Consider the following 19,978-nt stretch of genomic DNA (forward strand, 5'->3'; position numbering starts at 1 on the left):
ATTCAGATACATGAATCTATGGGGACCATACCTATTCAAACTCCACAAGATTACATAAACATTTTAAAGTATCTTGCTATTTTCAGAAGCCTCCTACTAATTACTGCCACTCTTAGTAGACCGTGGGAATTCCTACTGTTATACTAATACTGGTGAATTAGTATTTGAAGACAAATGTTACTTGTAAAACAACACATCACTGTTTCTTATGTACATTTTATGTATTCTGTAGATTTGATGTAAAACTCTAAAAGAAGGGATCTGGAGAGATGGCTTAGTGGTTAGGGGTGCTTATGCTCTTGCAGAGGACCCAAGTTTGATTTGTAGTACCAAGGCTGTGTGGCTCACAACAGCCTGTAAGTACAGCCTCAAAAGGCACTACACTAATGTCTGTGTAGATGCATGTGCACCAGGAGCACATTGGCACACACACACACACACACACACACACAGATTAAAAATAAAAATAAATCAGTTTGGTGGTTTAGAGGACCTAGGTTCAATTCCCAGCACGTACATGGCAACTCACAGCTGTTTGCAACTCCAGTTCCAGAGGATCTGATACCATCTCATAGACATACATGTAGGCAAAACACCAAAACAAACAAGCAAATGAATATGCCGGACAGTGGTGGTACATGCTTTAATCTCAGCACTCTGGAGGCAGAGGCAAGTGGATCTCTGTGAGTTCGAGGCCAGCTTGGTCTACAGAGTGACTTCCAGGGCGGTCAGGGCTACACAGAGAAACCCTGTCTTGGGAAACCAAAACCAACCAACCAACCAACCAAATAAATAACATAAATCATTTAAAGTCTCTAAAGAAAAAATACAAACAAAACTATCTAACAAATATGAAGGCAAATCAGCAGGGGACTGGGCACTAGAGATAGGCAATGAGGAAAAAGCCAGAGTGTATAATTCTGGGATTATTTGTGTTTATCATTTTCCCCTATGTTTTGTTTCGTGTTTGAGACATGGTCTCATCATGTAGCTGATCTTGACCTTGAATTATGTCCTCCCAAATCCTGGTACAACAGTAGAGCACTACCACACTTAAGTAATTGTTCTACTTGGACCTTACACAGTTTTCTTTGGATTTATGTGAGTACTTCACATTCTAAGACAGCCTTCCTTTAAAATCATCCAGATTTCCTAATTTTTCTCTCCGATACATGGTAGGACGCATTTACTTGTACAAGATATTTTATTTATGTCTGTCTATCTTTTGGTGTTGGAGATCACCGGCAAACTGCAGCTCTATCCATGTGCATGTTAATTTAACGGAAAACGATGTGACACTCCTACGCATCTCTAAAGTACAGTACATTTTTAATCATTATTTTGCAAAACACAGGAAGAATCAAAATTAGAAAGTGAAATGATGTCACAGCGGAGGCTTCAGAGCTGGTATCAAGCTGGTCTTGCACATCTGTTCTGATGCTTAAATGACTAGGGGCGATTTAAAGGGTGAAGATGAAAGATCTTTTCAACAGAAACTCTAGGAACTGCTGTTTACAGGGAGCACACAGTAGACAACACCCTCCTTAGCTTTCTTGCCCTTCTTCATTACTGCACACACAGGAAACCGGGAGGTTATAGAGGCAGGAATGAGCTCACGCTAGCATGACGTCACGAGCACTTGACGTCAGAAGGCGGTTGCCACGGGGACCGTTCGCCACCGACGGCAGAGTCGTGAAACTCCATCACCACACGACTCGGTTTTGGCCTCCGCGGGGTTGAAGCTGCTAGAGAAGCTTCAACCTTAAGGGGGCCTCAGGGAGAGCGGAGTGGCGCCGCGGCTGAGCGCTCCATCTCCGCGGCTGTGGGGTCCCGGCCGCGGCCTGGGCGGCGGCGGCCGCTCCGCGTCTCCTCATCGCTGCAGCGCGCGGGGCGGATCCGCCATATTGGAGCCGGGGCTGCAGGTTCCGTGCAGCGGCGGCGCGAGGCGGGCCTGGCAGCGGGGCCGGCGCGGCGGGGGAACGCATGAGCCGCCGCGGCTAGCCTCTTCCCAGCCCACCGCCTGCGCTGGGTCGTCGGGACCCGGCCGGGAGGGGCCGCGGCGGCCGCAGGATGTTCTCTAAGAAGCCTCACGGGGACGTGAAGAAGTCCACCCAGAAGGTGCTGGACACCAAGAAGGACGCGCTGACCCGCCTCAAGCACCTGCGCATCGTCATCGGTGAGGAGAGCAGCGACCCGGGGCGCCGCCGTGGCCTCGCTGCCCCGGCCTGTCACCCCGCGAGCTCCGGGGTTCGCCCTCGCGACCTGGCGCGGTCAGGAGTGAGGGCCGGCGGCGCCTCTGCCCACGCGCGGGGAGGGCGGGCGGCGAGGGCTTTAAGGGGCAGCTTGGCAGTTGGTTACGGAGAGACCCACGTTTGAGTTCGTGGTCTGATTCTTTAAAAAAAGACTGTCAGGCCAGAAACTTAAGTCCTTGATGAGACTTCAGGGACACTTGGTGTTGTGGGTAATGGTGTTTAAAGGGTGTGTTTGCCATAGGACTGACTACTGCCATACCCACCCGAGTGGAAAGCAAAGCAAAGTGCTGGCTCGGCCAGTGTAACCCGTAGTCTTTCAAGTTTTTGGGGTTTGTTTTTTTGGCAGGTGAGGGCCTGGAGGAAGCAGTTACACCTCTTTGGGAAGTGGGTGGTTCCCGAAAGAAGCTTGTGGAAAGAACCCCGCCCTACACCCTGTTCCTTCATTTGCTGTCCTTTAGAAAGAAAACTTAATTATAGAGAACAGGATTCTCGAGGACCATACAGAATTCAGTTTTCATTAAAAATTTCTTAACTCTCCGCCGTCTTCAACTTCAGTTTCTCTGAAGACCGAAGCAGCTAAATTTGGGATTAAGTGTTAAAGGAGGATTTTTGGATACTTGGTCATAGACAGCACTGATGAAACCTGAACTGTGTACTTACGGAACTTTTGCTTCTGTACTTGGATTTTTTTTTTTTAATGAAGAAATTTGAAGTAAAAAGCAAAGTTGGCCAGGGCTTATGTATAGACTAATAGGATAACTGAGGTTAGATCCCAGATGTCTGGATTCTAATTCAAAGTTTATTTTCTCGAGGTGTTTTCCTAATTTCTGCCTATTTTGGAAAGTGACTTATATGTTTAGTGTTGTGTCCTCTGATTCATGGATGGATTTCTCTACTGTATTGTGACTGATACCACTAATAATACCCAACATTTGTGGCAGTGTTTTACTGTCTACAGAGTGTTTCACATGAATTAGAATAAAACACCTTGACAATCTAGAAATAGAGATATTGTTGCCATTTTTAAAAATATAAATGAGAAAGGTGAAGGTAAGCCGTGGAAAGAGCTGATGGAGATTAAATCACAAAGCCCAGATTTTCCGTCTCTAATTTGTTTTTCGGACTTCCTACAGGTCTGACAGCTAATCTTTATCACAAGTACTTACTCCTGTGCTGTAATGAGAAAGCAATTAAATCCATCTTATGTAAACCATTTAAATATGGTAAAGGTTTTTTAACATTTTCATTGTGGAGTTAAGTCACTGAAGACTTGTGTGAAAAGATATGCTGAGATGTACAAAGTCATCGGGCACGTAGGTGTATTACAAAATAATGGCGGTTTGAAACTGGACACTTGGTGCAACCTGACTCTCACTTGAGACAAGCTGCAGACTGCACAAATGCAGAACTATAAAGCCAAGTTACAACAGGATATTGAGATTCCCTAAATTAACTGCCATGGTTGATTAAGAATTTGTTTCTTTATCTTTTTTTGGCATAGAGGTTTTTGTGGTTTGTGTGTGTGTGTGTGTGTGTGTGTGTGTGTTTCCTAACCTGGGAAACATGAGATGTATTACTGTCACACGTGTTGGATATTTTGTAGGACCTGGCTTCCTCAGTTTGAAAATAGAATACTTTTTGCTTTTATAATTTAAGGAGTCTTTTGAAAGAATGAAATCACCAGGAATGACTTATCTTTCACAGATGTCAGAGGTTGAACATCCTTACAGACCTGTGCCCTGTAAGAAGCCCACACTAAAGTAGTTGTAGAACTACGGAGCTTAACCAAACACGTGCCGTAAGCAGGTGGTCGTGTCTGGAAACACTTTTTCTGTGGTACATACAGTATGTGCTACATATAGTATGCTAGATACTGCTAAACAGAAAAACCCCTCTCAACAATGTTCAAGCCCTAAGTGTCAGAATAGCAGTTCTGAGACCTTGTCAGAATGCATACTAAAAAATGAACGCCCAAATGCTATGGTTGGTTTTAAGTTCTCTCCCTCAGCCTCAGGGCTAGGAATTGAACTGAGGACTCAAGTGTGCTAGCAGGCACTTTGCTGCTGAGCAACATTTCAGCTTCAGTATTGAATGGTTACAGTTACTTAAAATAAGATTAGTATGGTTTCTAAGAAAATGAGTGGGAGAAATAGAAAGATAAAGTTGACCCCTTAGAGGCTTGCCTGCTGGCATCCTGTTTTGTGGTTGGAAGAGCCATTTCCTTTTTGGAAATAAATAGGGTTCTAAGGAAAAACAATGAAAAAACTACTTAGTCTCCTAATAACACAAAATCATACTGGAGCAAACAAAAGTGCTAGTCACTAGGGGTATTTATTGGAGAAGTCAGTACATGCAGATAATAAAATACCACCTCCCTTAGAAAAAGTATGTCCAGACATGATCTGTCTCATGTTGGCATCACTGATCTACAACTGCCTTAGTGTGGGCTTCTGTATAGATCCTTACTCACTGGGCAGAGGTCTGTAGGAATGTCCAACATTCGAAAGTCTTTAAAGATGTCTTCTTCAGTGCCTTTTATTTTAAAAAATGTATATATTTTATTTTTCCATGTCTGTATGTTTGTCTGTGCATTACATATGTGCTCTGGTACCCATGGAAGCTAGAAGAGGGTGTTTGATCCCCTAGAACTGGAGTTGCAGACAATTGTAAGCTACCGTATGGGTGCTGGGACTTGAATTTCTAGGTTCTCTGGAAAGCAGCCAGCATTCTTAACCATTGAACTACCTCTCCAGCCAGCCAGCCTGTCTGTCTTCCGTTCTTTCTTCCTGTCTGTCTGTCTGTCTGTTTTAAGTCCTTACATTATTAAAAAAGCAAAAAAGGGTGTGTATGTCTTCTTTTCCTTAAAAATTATTATATAAAAACTTAAAACTTAAATATGCAGTAGTAACCTTTTTCTTGGCATGTGTGTTTCCACTGTAGTGAAAACTGCAGTTAACTGATAGAATTTAGCTAGTTGTAATGATCCCATCAATGCATTACAAGTCAGGACACTCTGGGATACCGATTTCTAGGGAGTGCCATGTCAACCAGAGCTACATTGTGAGACTCTTGTCTCAAAAAATTACTAAACTCTCCTCTGATGGGTTTAGATTTCAGATCTGCTGGCTGCTTATTGATCATGTATTTGGTTTGTGGGAACTAAAAGTTAAGCCAAAAATAAAAAATAAGTAAAAGGACTTGTCTGGTTTGTAGAGTTTCATGATATCTTTTTACTTCCCACTTCTGTCTTATAACTAGTAGCTTTAAGATATACTAATGATGATGGTAGTAAGGTTAGCACATGTAAAGTGACTAAAATAGCTCTGGATATATTATACATATTCTGGAAATGTTAGTTTGCTTCTACTTAAAGTGGCAAGTTGAAAGTTCAGCTATCTGGATTTAAAAGGGCTTATTTAGCTAACAATGGGTTATTGCTAGATCATTCTTTTTTGTTTGTTCGTTTTTTGGTTTTGGTTTTTTTTTCTATACAGGGTTTCTCTGTGTAGCCCTGGCTGTCCTGGAACTCACTCTGTAGACCAGGCTAGCTTCGAACTCTCGAACTCAGAAATCCGCCTGCCTCTGCCTCCCAAGTGCTGGGATTAAAGGCGTGCATCACCACTGCCTGGTTTAGCCTCATTATTTTGAAACCCATTTTTGTTGTCCTCTGGTGTCAGTGGTTTGTGTTTTCATTCTTGACTAGACCACAGTTTTTCCACTCATCTGTTGATTAACATGTGGGTTGTTTGGGACTGTTAGAAATGGAGTTGCTGTAATGTGTGCTTGAATGGCTGTACTTTTCATTTTGAGTGGTTGGATGCGTAGGAATGGAATGGCTAGATCATGTGATAGTAGTATAGTAATTAACATTGGAGAAACTGCCAGGCCAGGTACAGTAGTAGTTGATGCCTATAATCTCAGCACTTGGGAGACTGAGTCAGGAGGATTGCCTCAAGTTTGAATCTACATAAGTGAGTTAGTCTAGCCTGGGCTGTAGAATGAGAGAAACTTTGTTTCAACAACAGAACAACTAAAGAAACTGCCAATCTCTTTTTTATTGTTTAACATTTCAGGAGTAGCATGAGTGCCAGTACCTCCTTCTATGCGCTGGCACTGCTCAGTGTGACCTGACCTCTTTGTTTCAGCCCGTAGTGTGTGTGCGGATCGTGTCTGACAGTCTTCGCTTATTTCCATTGTGTAACTTCTCGGGTAAACTTTCTTTTGAAGTCTCATCACATTTTTAGTATGCTCGTGTGCGTGCGTGAGTGTGCGTGCGTGTGTGTACATGAGCATATGGAGGATGGAATGTTGAGGTTATGAGTATATCTGGATTATTCTCATCTTATTTGTTGGGGCAGGGTCTCTCAATTGAATCCAGAGTTTCTTGATAACAGCTAGTCGAGCAAGCCAGCTTGCTCCAGGGATCACCTGTCCCTACCTTCCAAGCTCTGGGCTCGGGATCTGAATGCTGGTCCTCAGGTTAGCATGGCAAGTGCTTTATCTGCTGGGCCATCTCTTCAGCCATCGTCATTGTCAGAATATTTATTTATTTATTTATTTATTTATTTATTTATTTATTTTTGGTTTTTCGAGACAGGGTTTCTCTATGTAGCCCTGGCTATCCTGGAACTCACTCTGTAGACCAGGCTGGCCTCGAACTCAGAAATCTGCCTGCCTCTGCTTCCCAAGTGCTGGGATTAAAGGCATGCACCACCACCGCCCGCCTGTCAGATTTTTTAAATTGCTTTGTTTTCTACTTTAGTTTTAAAAGTTCTTTATATATTCGGTAAACAGATTTTTTTTGAGGATTTGTTTTGTTTTGTTTTCTCAGTGCTAAGGATCAAAACCAGGACCTCAAGCTTAGGCAGGTGCTCTACTTCCAGTGGCACCTAGCTACTTAAGTATTTTCACGAAATAAATGACTTACCAAGAACTCTAACCTCCAGTTCTGGCCAATTGTGGGTCATTTTTCTTTTTTCTTTTTTTCTTTTTTTTTTTTTTTTTGGTTTTTTGAGACAGGGTTTCTCTGTGTAGCCCTGGCTGTTCTGGAACTCACTCTGTAGACCAGGCTGGCCTCGAACTCAGAAATCCACCTGCCTCTGCCTCCCAAGTGCTGGGATTAAAGGCGTGCGCCACCACCGCCCGGCTGTGGGTCATTTTTCCATTCCCTTTAAACATTTATTTTTATTTAATGTTTATGGATGTTCTGTCTGCATGTGTGTTTGTGTACCATGTTCGTGCCATGCCCACACAGGCTGGAAGGTGTCAGGACAGTAGCCAGTGCTATTACGAGGAGCCAGCGCTCCATCCCCTAGGATTCTTAATTTTGATTAAATATTTATGAGCTGGGAATGTGGCTCAGGAGAGTGTTTGCCTGCCTTGCACAAATTCTTGGGTTTCATCCCTATCAGGACCACCAAAACCAAAACTTTATCTTATTTAAAAATTTATATCAACTTTTTCTTTTATGTTAACTTTTAGACAGTGTCATCTAAAATCTTTGCCTATCTCATGGTTACATATTTTCCTTTATGCTTCTAAATGTGATACCAGTTTAGGTTTTATCTGGGGCCGTGATTCATTCTGAATTTATTTTGCTTTGTAAATGTGATAGGTAGTGTGCTGTAGAGTGCTTCTCCACCCATCTTTGTATGGAGATACCAGTTTTCAGACTTCTGTTTAAGTCCTACTGTATTGAACTGCCTGCCCTTGTGCTTTTGTTAGAACCTGGCTGTCTAAATATATGTGGGCCTATTTCTAGACTGTTTTGTTTCAGTGATCTGTTTTATCTGTGCTGGTGCCAATACCACAATGTTTTGATTATTGTAACTAAAATAAATCCTGAAACTTAGTGTTTCTTCCAATTTTCTCGTTTTCATGGGTGTTCTTTGTTACTGCTTTTGCTTTTGAAGTGCCAGACCATTTCTGTTTCCATGTGAACTTAAGATTAACTTGTTAAGCCAACCAAGTGCATCATGGTGGCACATGCCTGTTGTCCCAGCTAGCTCATTGTCCAGCAACTTAGGAGGCTGAGGACAAAGGGACATTTGAGGCAACTACTTCAAGCCTTGCCTGGGCAACATAGTGTTGAGACACTCCAAAAAAGCAAAAGGTGCTGGAGAGATGGCTCAGTGGTTAAGAGCACTGGCTGTTCTTCCAGAGGTCCTGGATTCAGTTCTCAGTACACACATGGTGACTGCTGACAGCCATCTGTAAATCTGCTTCCAGGAATCTAATTCCCTCTTATGGCCTCTGAAGGCACCAGGCATACAAATGGTACACAGAGTTATGCAGGCAAAACATCTATACATGTAGAATAACGTTTAAAAGAATGAAAAGTTAGTTTCTCAATTTCTAAACACAGCAGCAACCCCTTGGGATTTTGACTGGGACTGCTTTGAGTCTGAACAGCAGTCTGGGAAAGTCTGAAGACAGTTCGACACTTGGCATCATGAGCCAGGATGTCTCTGTTTACTTACATAGGACTTTATGTTTCTCAGCAGTGCTGTGCTGTGAAACTTTGATCAGGGCTAACCCCTAGGTATTGTCTACTTTTGCAACTCTTATAAAGTGTTATCATAGGCAGGCATGGTAGCACACACCTTTGATCTTAGCACTCAGCAGTCAGAGCCAGGCAGAGTTCTGAGTTCCAATCCAGTCAGGGCTAGATAATAAGACTACATCTCAACAAACAAACAAACAAACAAAACTACCAAAAACAAAACTACCAAAAACAAAACCGCAAACAAACGGAACCCCCTCCCCCACTCCACACTCCTAAATGCTGTCTTGGTATTTATTTCTGGTTGTAGTTAGTTTAGGGAAATACTAACTTTAAAATACTTTTATTTTGTGTGTATGAATGTTTGCCTGCGTGTGTGTTTGCGTACCACTTGTGTTCCTGGTGCCTGAGAGGTTAGAAAAGGTCTTTGGAGCCCCTAGAACTGAGTTTACAGAGGCTGTAAGCCACCATATGGGGTCTGGGACTCAGACTCCTGCCCTCTGGAAAAACAAGCAGTATTTTTATTCACTGAGCTGTCTCTACATTTCACACCTCTATTGCCCCTGGGGTGAATTCCATTGGTTTTCTTTTCTTTCTTTTTTTCCCACTTTCCAATGTGGGTGCTTTATTCCTTTTTTTCCCTCTTGCCTTCTTGAACTAACTATGAAGTGGGTATCTTTTTTTTTTTTTTTTAAATTTTTATTAGATGTTTTATTTACATTTCCTATGTTGTCCCCTTACCCCATCCCCCACCCACCCAGGAACCCCCAATCCCCTCACCCCTCCTCCTTCTTCTCTGTGGATGTAACCTCTATCTACCCCCCCCACTCCCACCTCCCCACCCTCAAAATTCCCACCCCCTGGGGCATCCAGCCTTCATGAGGTCAAGGTTCTCTTCTTCCACCTATGCCCAGCAGGGCCCTCCACTCTTACATATTCAACTGAAGCACTGGATCCCTCCCTAAGTGCTCCCAGGCTGGTGGTTTAGACCCTGGGAGCTGTGGTTGGTTGGTATTGTTGCTCTCCTCATGGTGCAGCAAATCCTTTCAGCTCTCCTTCAGTCTTCACTCTAACTCCTCTATTGAGAACCCCATGATCAGTTCAATGGCTAGTTGTGAGCATCTGCCTCTGAGTATGTCAGACTCTTGAAGACCTCTGAGGAGATATCCATATCAGGCTCTTATCAGCATGCACTACCTGACTTCCACATCAGCATCTACCTTTGGTGATTGCACATGGGATAGATACTCAGGTGGAGTGGTCTTGAGACGGCCCCTCCTTCAGTTTCTGTCCCCCACTTTGTCTCCATATTTGCTCCCTTGAGTATTTTGTTGCTCCTTCTAAGAAGGACCGAATCACCCCCACTTGGTCTTCCTTCTTTATGGGCTTCATGTGGCCTCTGAGTTGCATCTTGGGCATTTCAAGGTTCTGGGCTAATATCCAATAATCAGTGAGTGAATACCATGTGTGTTCTTTTGTGATTGACTTACCTCACTCAGGATGATAATTTCTAGTTCCATCCATTTACCTAGGAACCTCTCGAATTCATTGTTTTTAATAGCTGAGTAATACTCCATTGTGTAAATATACCACATTTTTTGAATCCATTCCTCAGTTGAAGGACATCTGGGTTCTTTCCAGCTCTTGGCTATTATAAACAAGGCTGCTATGAACATAGTTGAGCATATGTCCTTGTTATATGTTCGAGCATCTTCTGGGTATATGCCTAGGAGTGGTATAGCTGGATCCTCAGGTAATGCTATGTCCAATTTTCTGAGGAACCGCCAGACTGATTTCCAAAGTGGTTGCACCATCTTGCAGTCCCACCAACAATGGAGGAGTGTTCCTCTTTCTCCACACCCTCGCCAGCATCTACTATCACCTGAGTTTTTAATCTTAGCCATTCTGACTGGTGTGAGATGGAATCTCAGGGTTGTTTTGATTTGCATTTCCCTGACGACTAAGGATGCTGAACATTTCTTTAGGTGCTTCTCGGCCATTTGCGTTTCTTCCGTTGAAAATTCTTTGTTAAGCTCTATACCCCATTTTTTAATAGGGTAATTTGGTTGTCTGGAGTCTAATTTCTTGAGTTCTTTGTATATATTGGATATTAGCCCTCTATCAGATGAAGGATTGGTAAAGATCCTTTCCCAATTTGTTGGTTGTCGTTTTGTCCTATTGACAGTGTCCTTTGCCTTACAGAAACTTTGCAATTTTATGAAGTCCCATTTGTCAATTCTCGATCTTAGAGCATATGCCATTGGAGTTCTGTTCAGGAACTTTTCCCCTGTGCCCAAGTATTCGAGGCTCTTCCCCACCTTCTCTTCTATTAGTTTCAGTGTATCTGGTTTTATGTGGAGGTCCTTTATCCACTTAGACTTGAGCTTTGTACAAGGGGATAAGAGTGGATCAATTTTCATTCTTCTACATGAAAAGAACTTCGGGAGGAATCACCATCCCTGACCTCAAGCTGTACTACAAAGCAATAGTGATAAAAACTACCTGGTATTGGTACAGAGACAGGCAGGAAGATCAATGGAATAGAATTGAAGACCCAGAAATGAACCCACACTCCTATGGTCACTTGATCTTTGACAAAGGAGCTAAAACTGTCCAGTGGAAAAAGGACAGCATTTTCAACAAATGGTGCTGGCTCAACTGGAGGACAACATGTAGAAGTGGGTATCTTTTTAACAGACTTTTTTTTTTTTTTACAAGAAAGGAGAGAAAAGTGATGAATATGCATCCTTGTTCTCAATTTTAGGGGGAAAGCGATTGGTTTTTCACCATGTAGTATGATACTAATTGTAGGATTGGTTTTCACTTTTATATTAAGCATTGCTTTTAAAAAATTGGTGTCTATACATAGTATATTCATGTATGTGTGTCTTTACAGTGCTTGTGTGGAGGTTGGTTTGTGGAGTTGGTATTCGCCTTCCACCTTTACATGGGCTCTGGAGATGGAACTCTGGCTATCAGGTGTGGGCAGCAAGCACTTTTACCTTCTGTGGCGTGCCCTGGCTGCATGGTGAACGTCTTCTCATCTTTAGTCTACTTCATCTTTATGTTTAAAGTGGACTTCCTATTACCTGGCTCGCCCCATCCCCTTCATTTATTTATTCTGAGTCAGAATAGGGACCAAGTGAGGCTCTGAGTGAACGTGTGTTGTTGACATAGGCAGAGCCATGTCAAGGGCCCCAATGGCTCAGACCCATGGGGGTGACAAACTCTTCCTTGGGTGACATTTAGAGGGATGGCAAAGCCTTTCTGTGGTCCATGTGTGGATGTTGATAGTGTTTGAAAAAAATCTTCATCATAGCTTTCTCCCCTGGGTGTTTATGGTTTGGTGACTGCTCCCCTACTAGTGTGGCTAGCTAAGCCTGTCTTCTTGTCAGTTGTACACCATGAACCCCGCCTCCCCGTTCAGCTGTATACAGTAAACATACTGAGTTTTCGGGATGCTGTGGCTACTCCTTCAGGGAGCCCAGACAACTGATTTCCCAGCTTTTCTCTGTCTGTGTGTCTGTCATTTCTTTATTTACTTGCCATCCCTAGTCAGAGTTTCAGGACCCATGCTGTGCAAAGACATGGCAGGGTATGGTGTCATGAATCCTGCCCTCACACTTACTGTGCAGTTGAGAATGATGATGAGTGATCTTGAGTTTCTGGTCTTCTTGCTTTCACCTCCTGGCTTCTGGGATTATAGGCTGTGATTACAGTCCGTGTCTGGTTTATGTGGTGCTGGGGATCAAACCAAAGCTTTATGCATTCTAGGTAGGGAAGCCCCAGCCCCAGTTTTACTGATTGGTTGGTTGTTTGGTTGATTGGTTGGTTGCTTGCTTGCTTTAGAGACAGGATATTGTTATGTAACCCTGGTTGACCAGGCATTCACTGTGTGCTGGCCTTAAACTTAAAATACTCTTCCTGCCTCAGCCTTTAGAATGCTAAGATGACAGGAGTACATCATCATACCTAGAGAGAAGTCTTTTAAAAACATGACCCTATTAATCTACCTTTTAATGGAAATGTTGGGGATTATTGCATTTAATGTGATTGTTGACATGATTAAGTTTGAGTTGGCCATCTTGCTTTTTGTTTTCTTTTTGGCCTGTCTTAAGTTCCATCTTCCCCTTTCCCTTTTTCCCCTTCTGATTAGCATATATCTGTAAACCTGTCAGGGTCTACACCTCTGAGTGATGTCACACCAGTTTGCATTTAAGACCCTTGCAAGACTTCCATTGCCTTACTTTGAGCATTTATGCTTTTGTTACCATCTTTTACCTATATGTTATAAATCCAACACTATATTATTTTATCTAAGCAAATAGTTATCTTTGTAGGATTTTTAGAGTTTTTCAGGGCTGAGTATACACTCCAGGGCTTCACAAATTTTCTGCCACTGAGCTACACTCTCACCTTTGTAAGGTTTGTAAGTGACAAAAAGGTCTTATACACTTCTTCATTTAGAACCATTTTTAGTGCTATGAATTCCTTAACATAGAAACTGTGTCTATTCTGTGTCATTTTATTTGTGCTTAAAAGCTTACATTTCCTCTATGGTGATTGTATCCTATTTTATTTTTAATACTCTTTGGAAGACAGTTTTGCTATGTTTAGATTCTAGGTCTATGGGCTTCTCCATTCCCACCCCTGCCTTTGTTCTTTAAATATTTTATTTCTCTATCTCCTTGCTTATAATGTTTCTGGTAAGTCTTTTTTTCATCTTAATTCTCTCCTGTATACAATATACCGTTTCTTTTCCTATGTCTGCTTTTACGATTTCCCCTCTCTTCATTAGTTGTGAGCCATTAGATTATCTTCATATTTCTTGATGTTCGTTGAGCTTCTTAAATGCAAGTGGTAGCCTGTGGCAAGTGTTGACATCACCCTGGACAGGAAGCAGCTTGGGGATCCTATACTTGGGAGGTACTTGTATCTGTCTGCAGTGACTTACTTACCTTCTTCAGTTCTGCCCTACCTTCTAAGTTTCAAGAACTGCCTGCAAATAGCATCATTACCAGGATGCAAAGCTTTTGAAACATAAAAGATTCAAACCATAACTCTGATTGATGTACTTTATAGAACAAGATGTTTTAAATACAGAAAACCATCTTTGCACTAGTATGTCATTTATTGAGGTTTATATTGTAGCCAAGTAAGCAATGAGTAAAGGATTAGAGTGAACAGAAAGGAAAGGACAACAACTTCACCTATGAAGAAAGGAAGCATTATCAGGTTAGAGGGTTAGAGATGAGCTGATTACAGCTGTCAGTCACTGAATTTGGTTCTTCAATTTCCTGGTAGCTCAGGTAAACAGAGAAAGGTCATGTTACAGGGTTTTTTGGTGTCTTTAGAATAGAAAGAATTCTTTGTTTTTGGTTAAAAGAATTTTTTCCCCATTTCTCTGTCTCTGTGTCTTTAACTCACTTGACTTAAGTTTAAATGTTCCTGCCTTGTCCTCCCAGGTGTTAGCACTGCCCTAGGGCTGGTTTTGAAACTTTTTTCTTATTTAATTTGAAATTTATGTATGTCATGTGGATGTACTCATATATTTATTGTATAGTATCTTTTGTTAAAGTAGTCATACTATAGAAATAGATTTTGGAGAAAATTCTAGAATAGTTTAGTTTTTTTTTTTTGTGAGTGATACTACCTTCTTCCAATTGACATGAATTTTATCTTTAATGATAAGTAGAAAAGATAAATTTATATTGAGATCTTGGAGTTTGAAATGTATGGGACACCCCCCCCCCTTTGAAACAAGGTCTCTGTGTAGTCCTGGATGTCTTGGAACTTGCTGTGTAGACTGTGGTGATCTTAAACTCACAGAGATCCTTTTGGCTCTGCTTCTGAGATTAAAGGAATGTTCCACTATGCCCAGTCTCTGTAGGACATCGTTACGTTGGCTCTTCAGCTAAATACTGCTTTTTGTTTGTGTGCATGAGGGAGAGGGTGCACAAGAGTGCATGTGGAGGTCAGAGGTCAACGGGAGATAGCTCAGATGTTCTCTTTGTTTCCTTTTTTGAGTCAGGGCTCTCCTTTTTGGCTTGGAGCTCACCACCAGCTGGACTGGCTGACTGAAAAGCCCTCGGGACCCTTCTGTCTCTGACTCTTCAGCTTTGGAATTATAGGTGCCTATAAAACCCCTACGTGAGTTTTGGGGATCCAAACTCAGATCTTCATTCTGTGTGACAAACACTTTACCTTACCAGCTAAGCCATCTCCCCAGCCCTGGCCAGTTCATTCTTGTCTGTTCTTACCATCTTTTTTTTTTTTATTAAACTGTTTATTCATTGTTGCTTAATAATTTGTATGAGTTTACTGATTGGTTTCCTTATGAGGATCTTTTTCCCTTTCTGAATTTTCACAAGGTGTTGTCACAGTCTTTCTATAGTACATTAATTAATGAGCACGTCACAACTGTTTTCAGCTCTTTCAATGGATCCCCGTTGTCAAGAAGATGAAGTTAAAAATTTTTAACTTGTGTTTAAAACAATAAAATTATCTTAATGTTCTGAGTGATGCAATTGCATCTTAAAAATCAAAGGAGTATAGTGGTACTTCATTCAGTTGAAACTCATTTGACTAATCTGAGTCCCAGTTCTCTCCTGATAGCAGATTTCTTTCTTTCTTTTTTTTCTTTTAAAGATTTATTTCTTTTACTTATACGAGTACACTGTAGCTGTCTTCAGACCCACCAGAAGAGGGCCTCAGATCCCATCACAGATGGTTGTGAGCCAACATGTTGTTGCTGGGAATTGAACTCAGGACCTCTGGAAGAGCAGTCAGTGCTCCTAACCTCTGAGCCATCTCTCCAGCCTGATAGCAGATTTCTTTGCATCCTGTTTTAGTGGGTGACACTCTTCATGGATTACTCCTTTTATAATTCTGATACACTTACGAATTCATCTGAAAATAGCCCATGGTTGGGGATACATGTTGCTTGTTCACATTGTCCTTCAGATGTTCTCAGTGCTCTGAGTTCTCCACTTTCTGTTTGGTTACTTGATTGCGAGTGCACGCACACTTGTGTGTGCATGTGCACGCCCGTATGTGTTTGAGACAGGGTTTCTCTGTTGCCCTTTGTCCTGGAACTCACTATGTAAATCAGGCTGGCCTCAAACTCACAGGACCCCCTTTCATCTGCCTCCTGTGTATTAGGGAGGCACAACCAGGACCTGTACATTCCACTTCGTTGATTACACTTTTGCAGACTATTCTTCGGTAGCCACATTGTCCCCTCAGTGTTAGTGTTTTTCAGTGTTCTGTTTGCAAGTCTCTTTTCTTCTACCTATATATAAACCTTGAGTAAATTGTCCTTGGGTTCAAATGACAATATATCCCACTCAAATTCCAGGTTTTAACTCTGACTCTTTCCTAATCTCAAAAGCAGTATCTGCACCTAAAAGGCTCACCACCATACCTTAAACTCCTTCAAGTATCCTAAGATCTTTTCTACCACATTGCCTTCCTATTTTACCCCTAGTTAAAACTCTGTGGCACATCACAGTGTAGTATCCACCCAGAGTCACCGTGCTGTCCCTTGCTAATACATGCTCTACCAGTCTGACTTCCTATCATTCTTACCACCTGAAAGCTTCAACTTTTGCAGCTTTCAGGGGAAATGTACACACAGTTTCTGCCAAGCCGTTCTGGGTGTAGGAGCTGACATGACACTTCCATGTACTGTGCCTATTCACCTCTAGTCATTTGATTCTTTGGTTCCAATATTATTTACATGCCTAAGGAGTACTTCAAGTTTTTCCTGATCACAGAAATATCTTTTTCTATCCCTCACTGCAGTGTGGTGGTGTGCACTGCGTAGGTGCTCAGTAAACACTGTCCAGTTCTTGAGCAGCTACTTTAAGGATGAGGAGAGCAGAGCTGTTCTCTGAATATTCAATTGGCAGTGGTAGAAAATCATGGAGGTCAGTATTCTAATCAGAAAGAAAGTTGAGTTGTTTTAAATACTTTTGTAAATACTTTTGTAATACTTTTGTTTGTAAAAGCTTTTGATTCAGAATCCAAAGTCTGTGCTGTATAATAACATAGAAGAATAGGCAAACATGGCACACACACCCGGGACATTAACTGAAAAATGAGCAGACAAACATACACATACCTAGGACACTAACTGAAAAATGTTTATGGCATTATGGTATGGGTAACATAATTTCTGCTGTTGAAAGACATTTTTATTTTCTCCTTTATAGTATTTAGCTTTTATAAAATTCATCTTAGGAGCCCCCAAAAAGTTAGCCTTAAAGTACATGAGTCCCTTACTTTTACCCCCACTGTATTATAAAGTTAACAGACCCAGAGAGCAGGCGTGATACAATGCAGAGCAAATGGAAAGTCCAAAGGTCTGGTCTTGAAGATTGGAGCTATGTGGCTGATGGATACATGGCAAATGCTTTAGAAGACGAGAGACAGAATGGAGTCTTCTCTGCAGCTTCTGCAGGAAGACGGTGGTACTGCTAGTGCCTTGATTTTAGCCCATTGATTTCAGACTCTGGGCATTCAGTGTTTGAGAGAATTGGGCTGTAATTTCTTGAAGATGGTCACAGAAAGCTAGGAGAAGTTTCTTGGCAGTTTTGGCCTTTCCCTCTCTACTGTATGTATTTGAGAATCAAATTTCCCTGAAAAGCTTGATTGGATGTTTGCTTTTTGAAACCATATACCTTCCTATGTAGCTCTGGCTGATTTTGAACAGGAAATCCTCTTGTTTCACCTCCTGCTAGTCTTACAAGTTTGTGCCACTGTGCTTGCTGTTACTCAGCTTTGTTTGTTTTAGTTACATTGAACATACAGACTTCATTTAGAGGAAATACAGTAGTAGTATGTCCTCTCTGTTCTAAGGAGGTTTCCATTTACTTAAGTGTTTTTTTTCTTTTTAAGTTTGAGAATTAAAGGTATTTATTTTTTTCCAGGAGAGATTTTTGCACACCTTTTAAAAACATAGCTGGAAACAGTTACATTTTAGAAGAATGTTAATATTTGAAAGGATATCTGAGAGGTAGAGGTAGGACTGCTCCTATAGTAGAAGGCCATATCAGCCCTACAGTGTCAGATTCTCCCTCCAAAGGAGGACTGCAGAAGGTGCTTGCAGAAGAAATGAGTATGTAGATGAAGTTGAAGAAGAAAGTATTTGTAAAAATTTGGGGTTGTGATATAGAGTGCCAGTATATCACGAGGCCTGACCCAGTGCACCAAGCGTTGGGTTCAGAACTCAGTGCCACAGAAACAAATAAAACACCCTGAAATGTTTGAGCAAGTTCAGCAGATTATAATAATTTGCAGATTGATTTTAGAATTTAGCTTTGTTCCTACATTGGAATATTATGTTTCTAAAGATTTGCTGGAATTTTTTTGATGAGAACTGTGCTGAGACTTCATGCATGTTAATACATGTTATATCCCTGAATTACATATCCAATCATTAATAATTACTAAATAAGTAAACTTTTCATGTAAAGAATTTGTCTGGTAAATCTATATTCTTAGTGAATTTTTAGACAGTTATTTTTATAGAAAATGTGCTGTCATATATTGGTAATAATTGTATTTTTGATTACTTAGTATTTGACAGGCTCTAGATCATGCATTTTACATGTATTACTTAATCCCTCTGTAGCATCCTGTGGTAGAGAGTAGTTAACTGCTGAGGAGATGTGAAGACTCGATAGAGAAACTCAAGACTGGATTCTGATTTTCATTGTTTATTACCTAATACTTTGAATCTTTAGTTTATCGGTCCATGAAGTTATTATAACAACACCTCAAACACAGTTAGACACTGCACAAAAAATGCACTGAACCACAAAGCTTATGGGGGGGGCTGAAGCATTTTTTCAGAGTTTAATTGGACTCTTAAATATGATAAAATTAAATCACTTGTACCTCAAGGTAAAACACTTACCTAGCACTTTCAAGACCTGGGTTCTGGCAAAGCGAGCACAAGACTAGATAGAATTTGTTTTTAAGAATGAATGAGCCCTACGTGTCTGGTAAAAGTAAGCAACTTAGGGAATGATGAGCTTCTGCTAGAAAACAAAGGACGTAACGTTGACTGCTGGTGTTTAGTAGCTAATGTAAGGAAAACATACAACGATCTGTTATCTTCTCTCCACCCAGACTCCTAAAAGGCATATACCTAATCTCTTCCATACCCAAGAGAATACTCCCACTGCTAGAGGAGTGACTTTATGAACTGAGACAGCTATTGTGGATGTGTACGACTGGTTATATAAAACACCAATAATACTTTATTTTGATTACTCTGAAAACATGCCATTATTTTATAATATAAAAATAGTATACTGAGTTAGGTATTCTTCAAAAAAGTGAAAGTCATGTATTTGTTTGCAGTAAGTATTAGGCATATGGTGATACTATAGCTTGAAATTTCTGATTTTAGGGAAATTTTTTTATATTTTCAGCTCTTTATTAGATTTACTTATTTTTATAGTAGCTGTTTTCAGTTGGTTAGGAAGTTTAGCATTCACTCATTTAGCCAGGTAGGATATCACAGGTTCCAGAGATTGGGATGCTAAGGAATTAAATATTAGAGCTAGAAGAGACCACCAAAAGAAAGAGAGAGAAGAAACGTGCACCTATTAGCAGTCCTTCCCATCCTGGCAGCTGTCAATTAATTACTTTGCATCTCTGTGGTTCTGGATGAGTCCTACAAACAGTAAAACATGTACTGTCCTCTGTTTGGCTTCGTTTACTTAGCACAGTGTTCTAAACAGGACTTCACTCTTTTTCATGTGTACGTGATACTTGTTGTATGAATATACTACATCTTGTCTATCTGTTCATCATTCACGGATATTTAAGTTGTTTGCCATGTTTGGCAATTATGAGTGATGGTGAATATTTGCATCCTAGTAATGAACTTTTTGAGTCATGTGGTAATTTTCTTAACATTTTAAAAAATCTTTCCAAATCATTTTCTAAAACAGCTACATCATTTATAGTCATAGCATCAATGTACAATTCAAATTTCCCACATTTTAATCAAGTCTTGTTTCATGTCCAGTTCAATTATAGCTTCATAGTGGTGCCTCTTTTTTTGTGCTAGAGAGTGAAGTCAGGACCTCACACAGGCTACATAAATGCTCAGTATATATGTATGAGGAGGAGGAAGAAGAAGAGGAGAAGGAAGAAGAAAAGGAGGAGGAGGAAGAGGAGGAGGAGGAGGAGGAGGAGGAGGAGGAGGAGG

The 19,978-nt window shown here is 41.1% G+C and overlaps 1 protein-coding gene across 5 annotated transcripts in view; it reads left to right on the plus strand.

The window, feature by feature from the left end:
• The first annotated feature begins 2,041 nt into the window (after window positions 1-2,041).
• Ralgapa1 (Ral GTPase activating protein catalytic alpha subunit 1) overlaps window positions 2,042-19,978 on the plus strand; it is a 211,135-nt gene continuing 193,198 nt past the window's right edge. For all 5 annotated transcript variants that reach the window (XM_028782695.1, XM_028782721.1, XM_028782713.1 and 2 more), the window contains exon 1: window positions 2,042-2,176. In XM_028782695.1, coding sequence (XP_028638528.1) covers window positions 2,071-2,176 — 106 coding nt within the window. In that variant the 5' untranslated portion in view covers window positions 2,042-2,070. The remainder of the gene's footprint in view (window positions 2,177-19,978) is intronic.

This window comes from Grammomys surdaster, unplaced genomic scaffold (assembly GCF_004785775.1).
Source record: "Grammomys surdaster isolate TR1022 unplaced genomic scaffold, NIH_TR_1.0 98, whole genome shotgun sequence".
NCBI classification, from domain to species: domain Eukaryota; kingdom Metazoa; phylum Chordata; class Mammalia; order Rodentia; family Muridae; genus Grammomys; species Grammomys surdaster.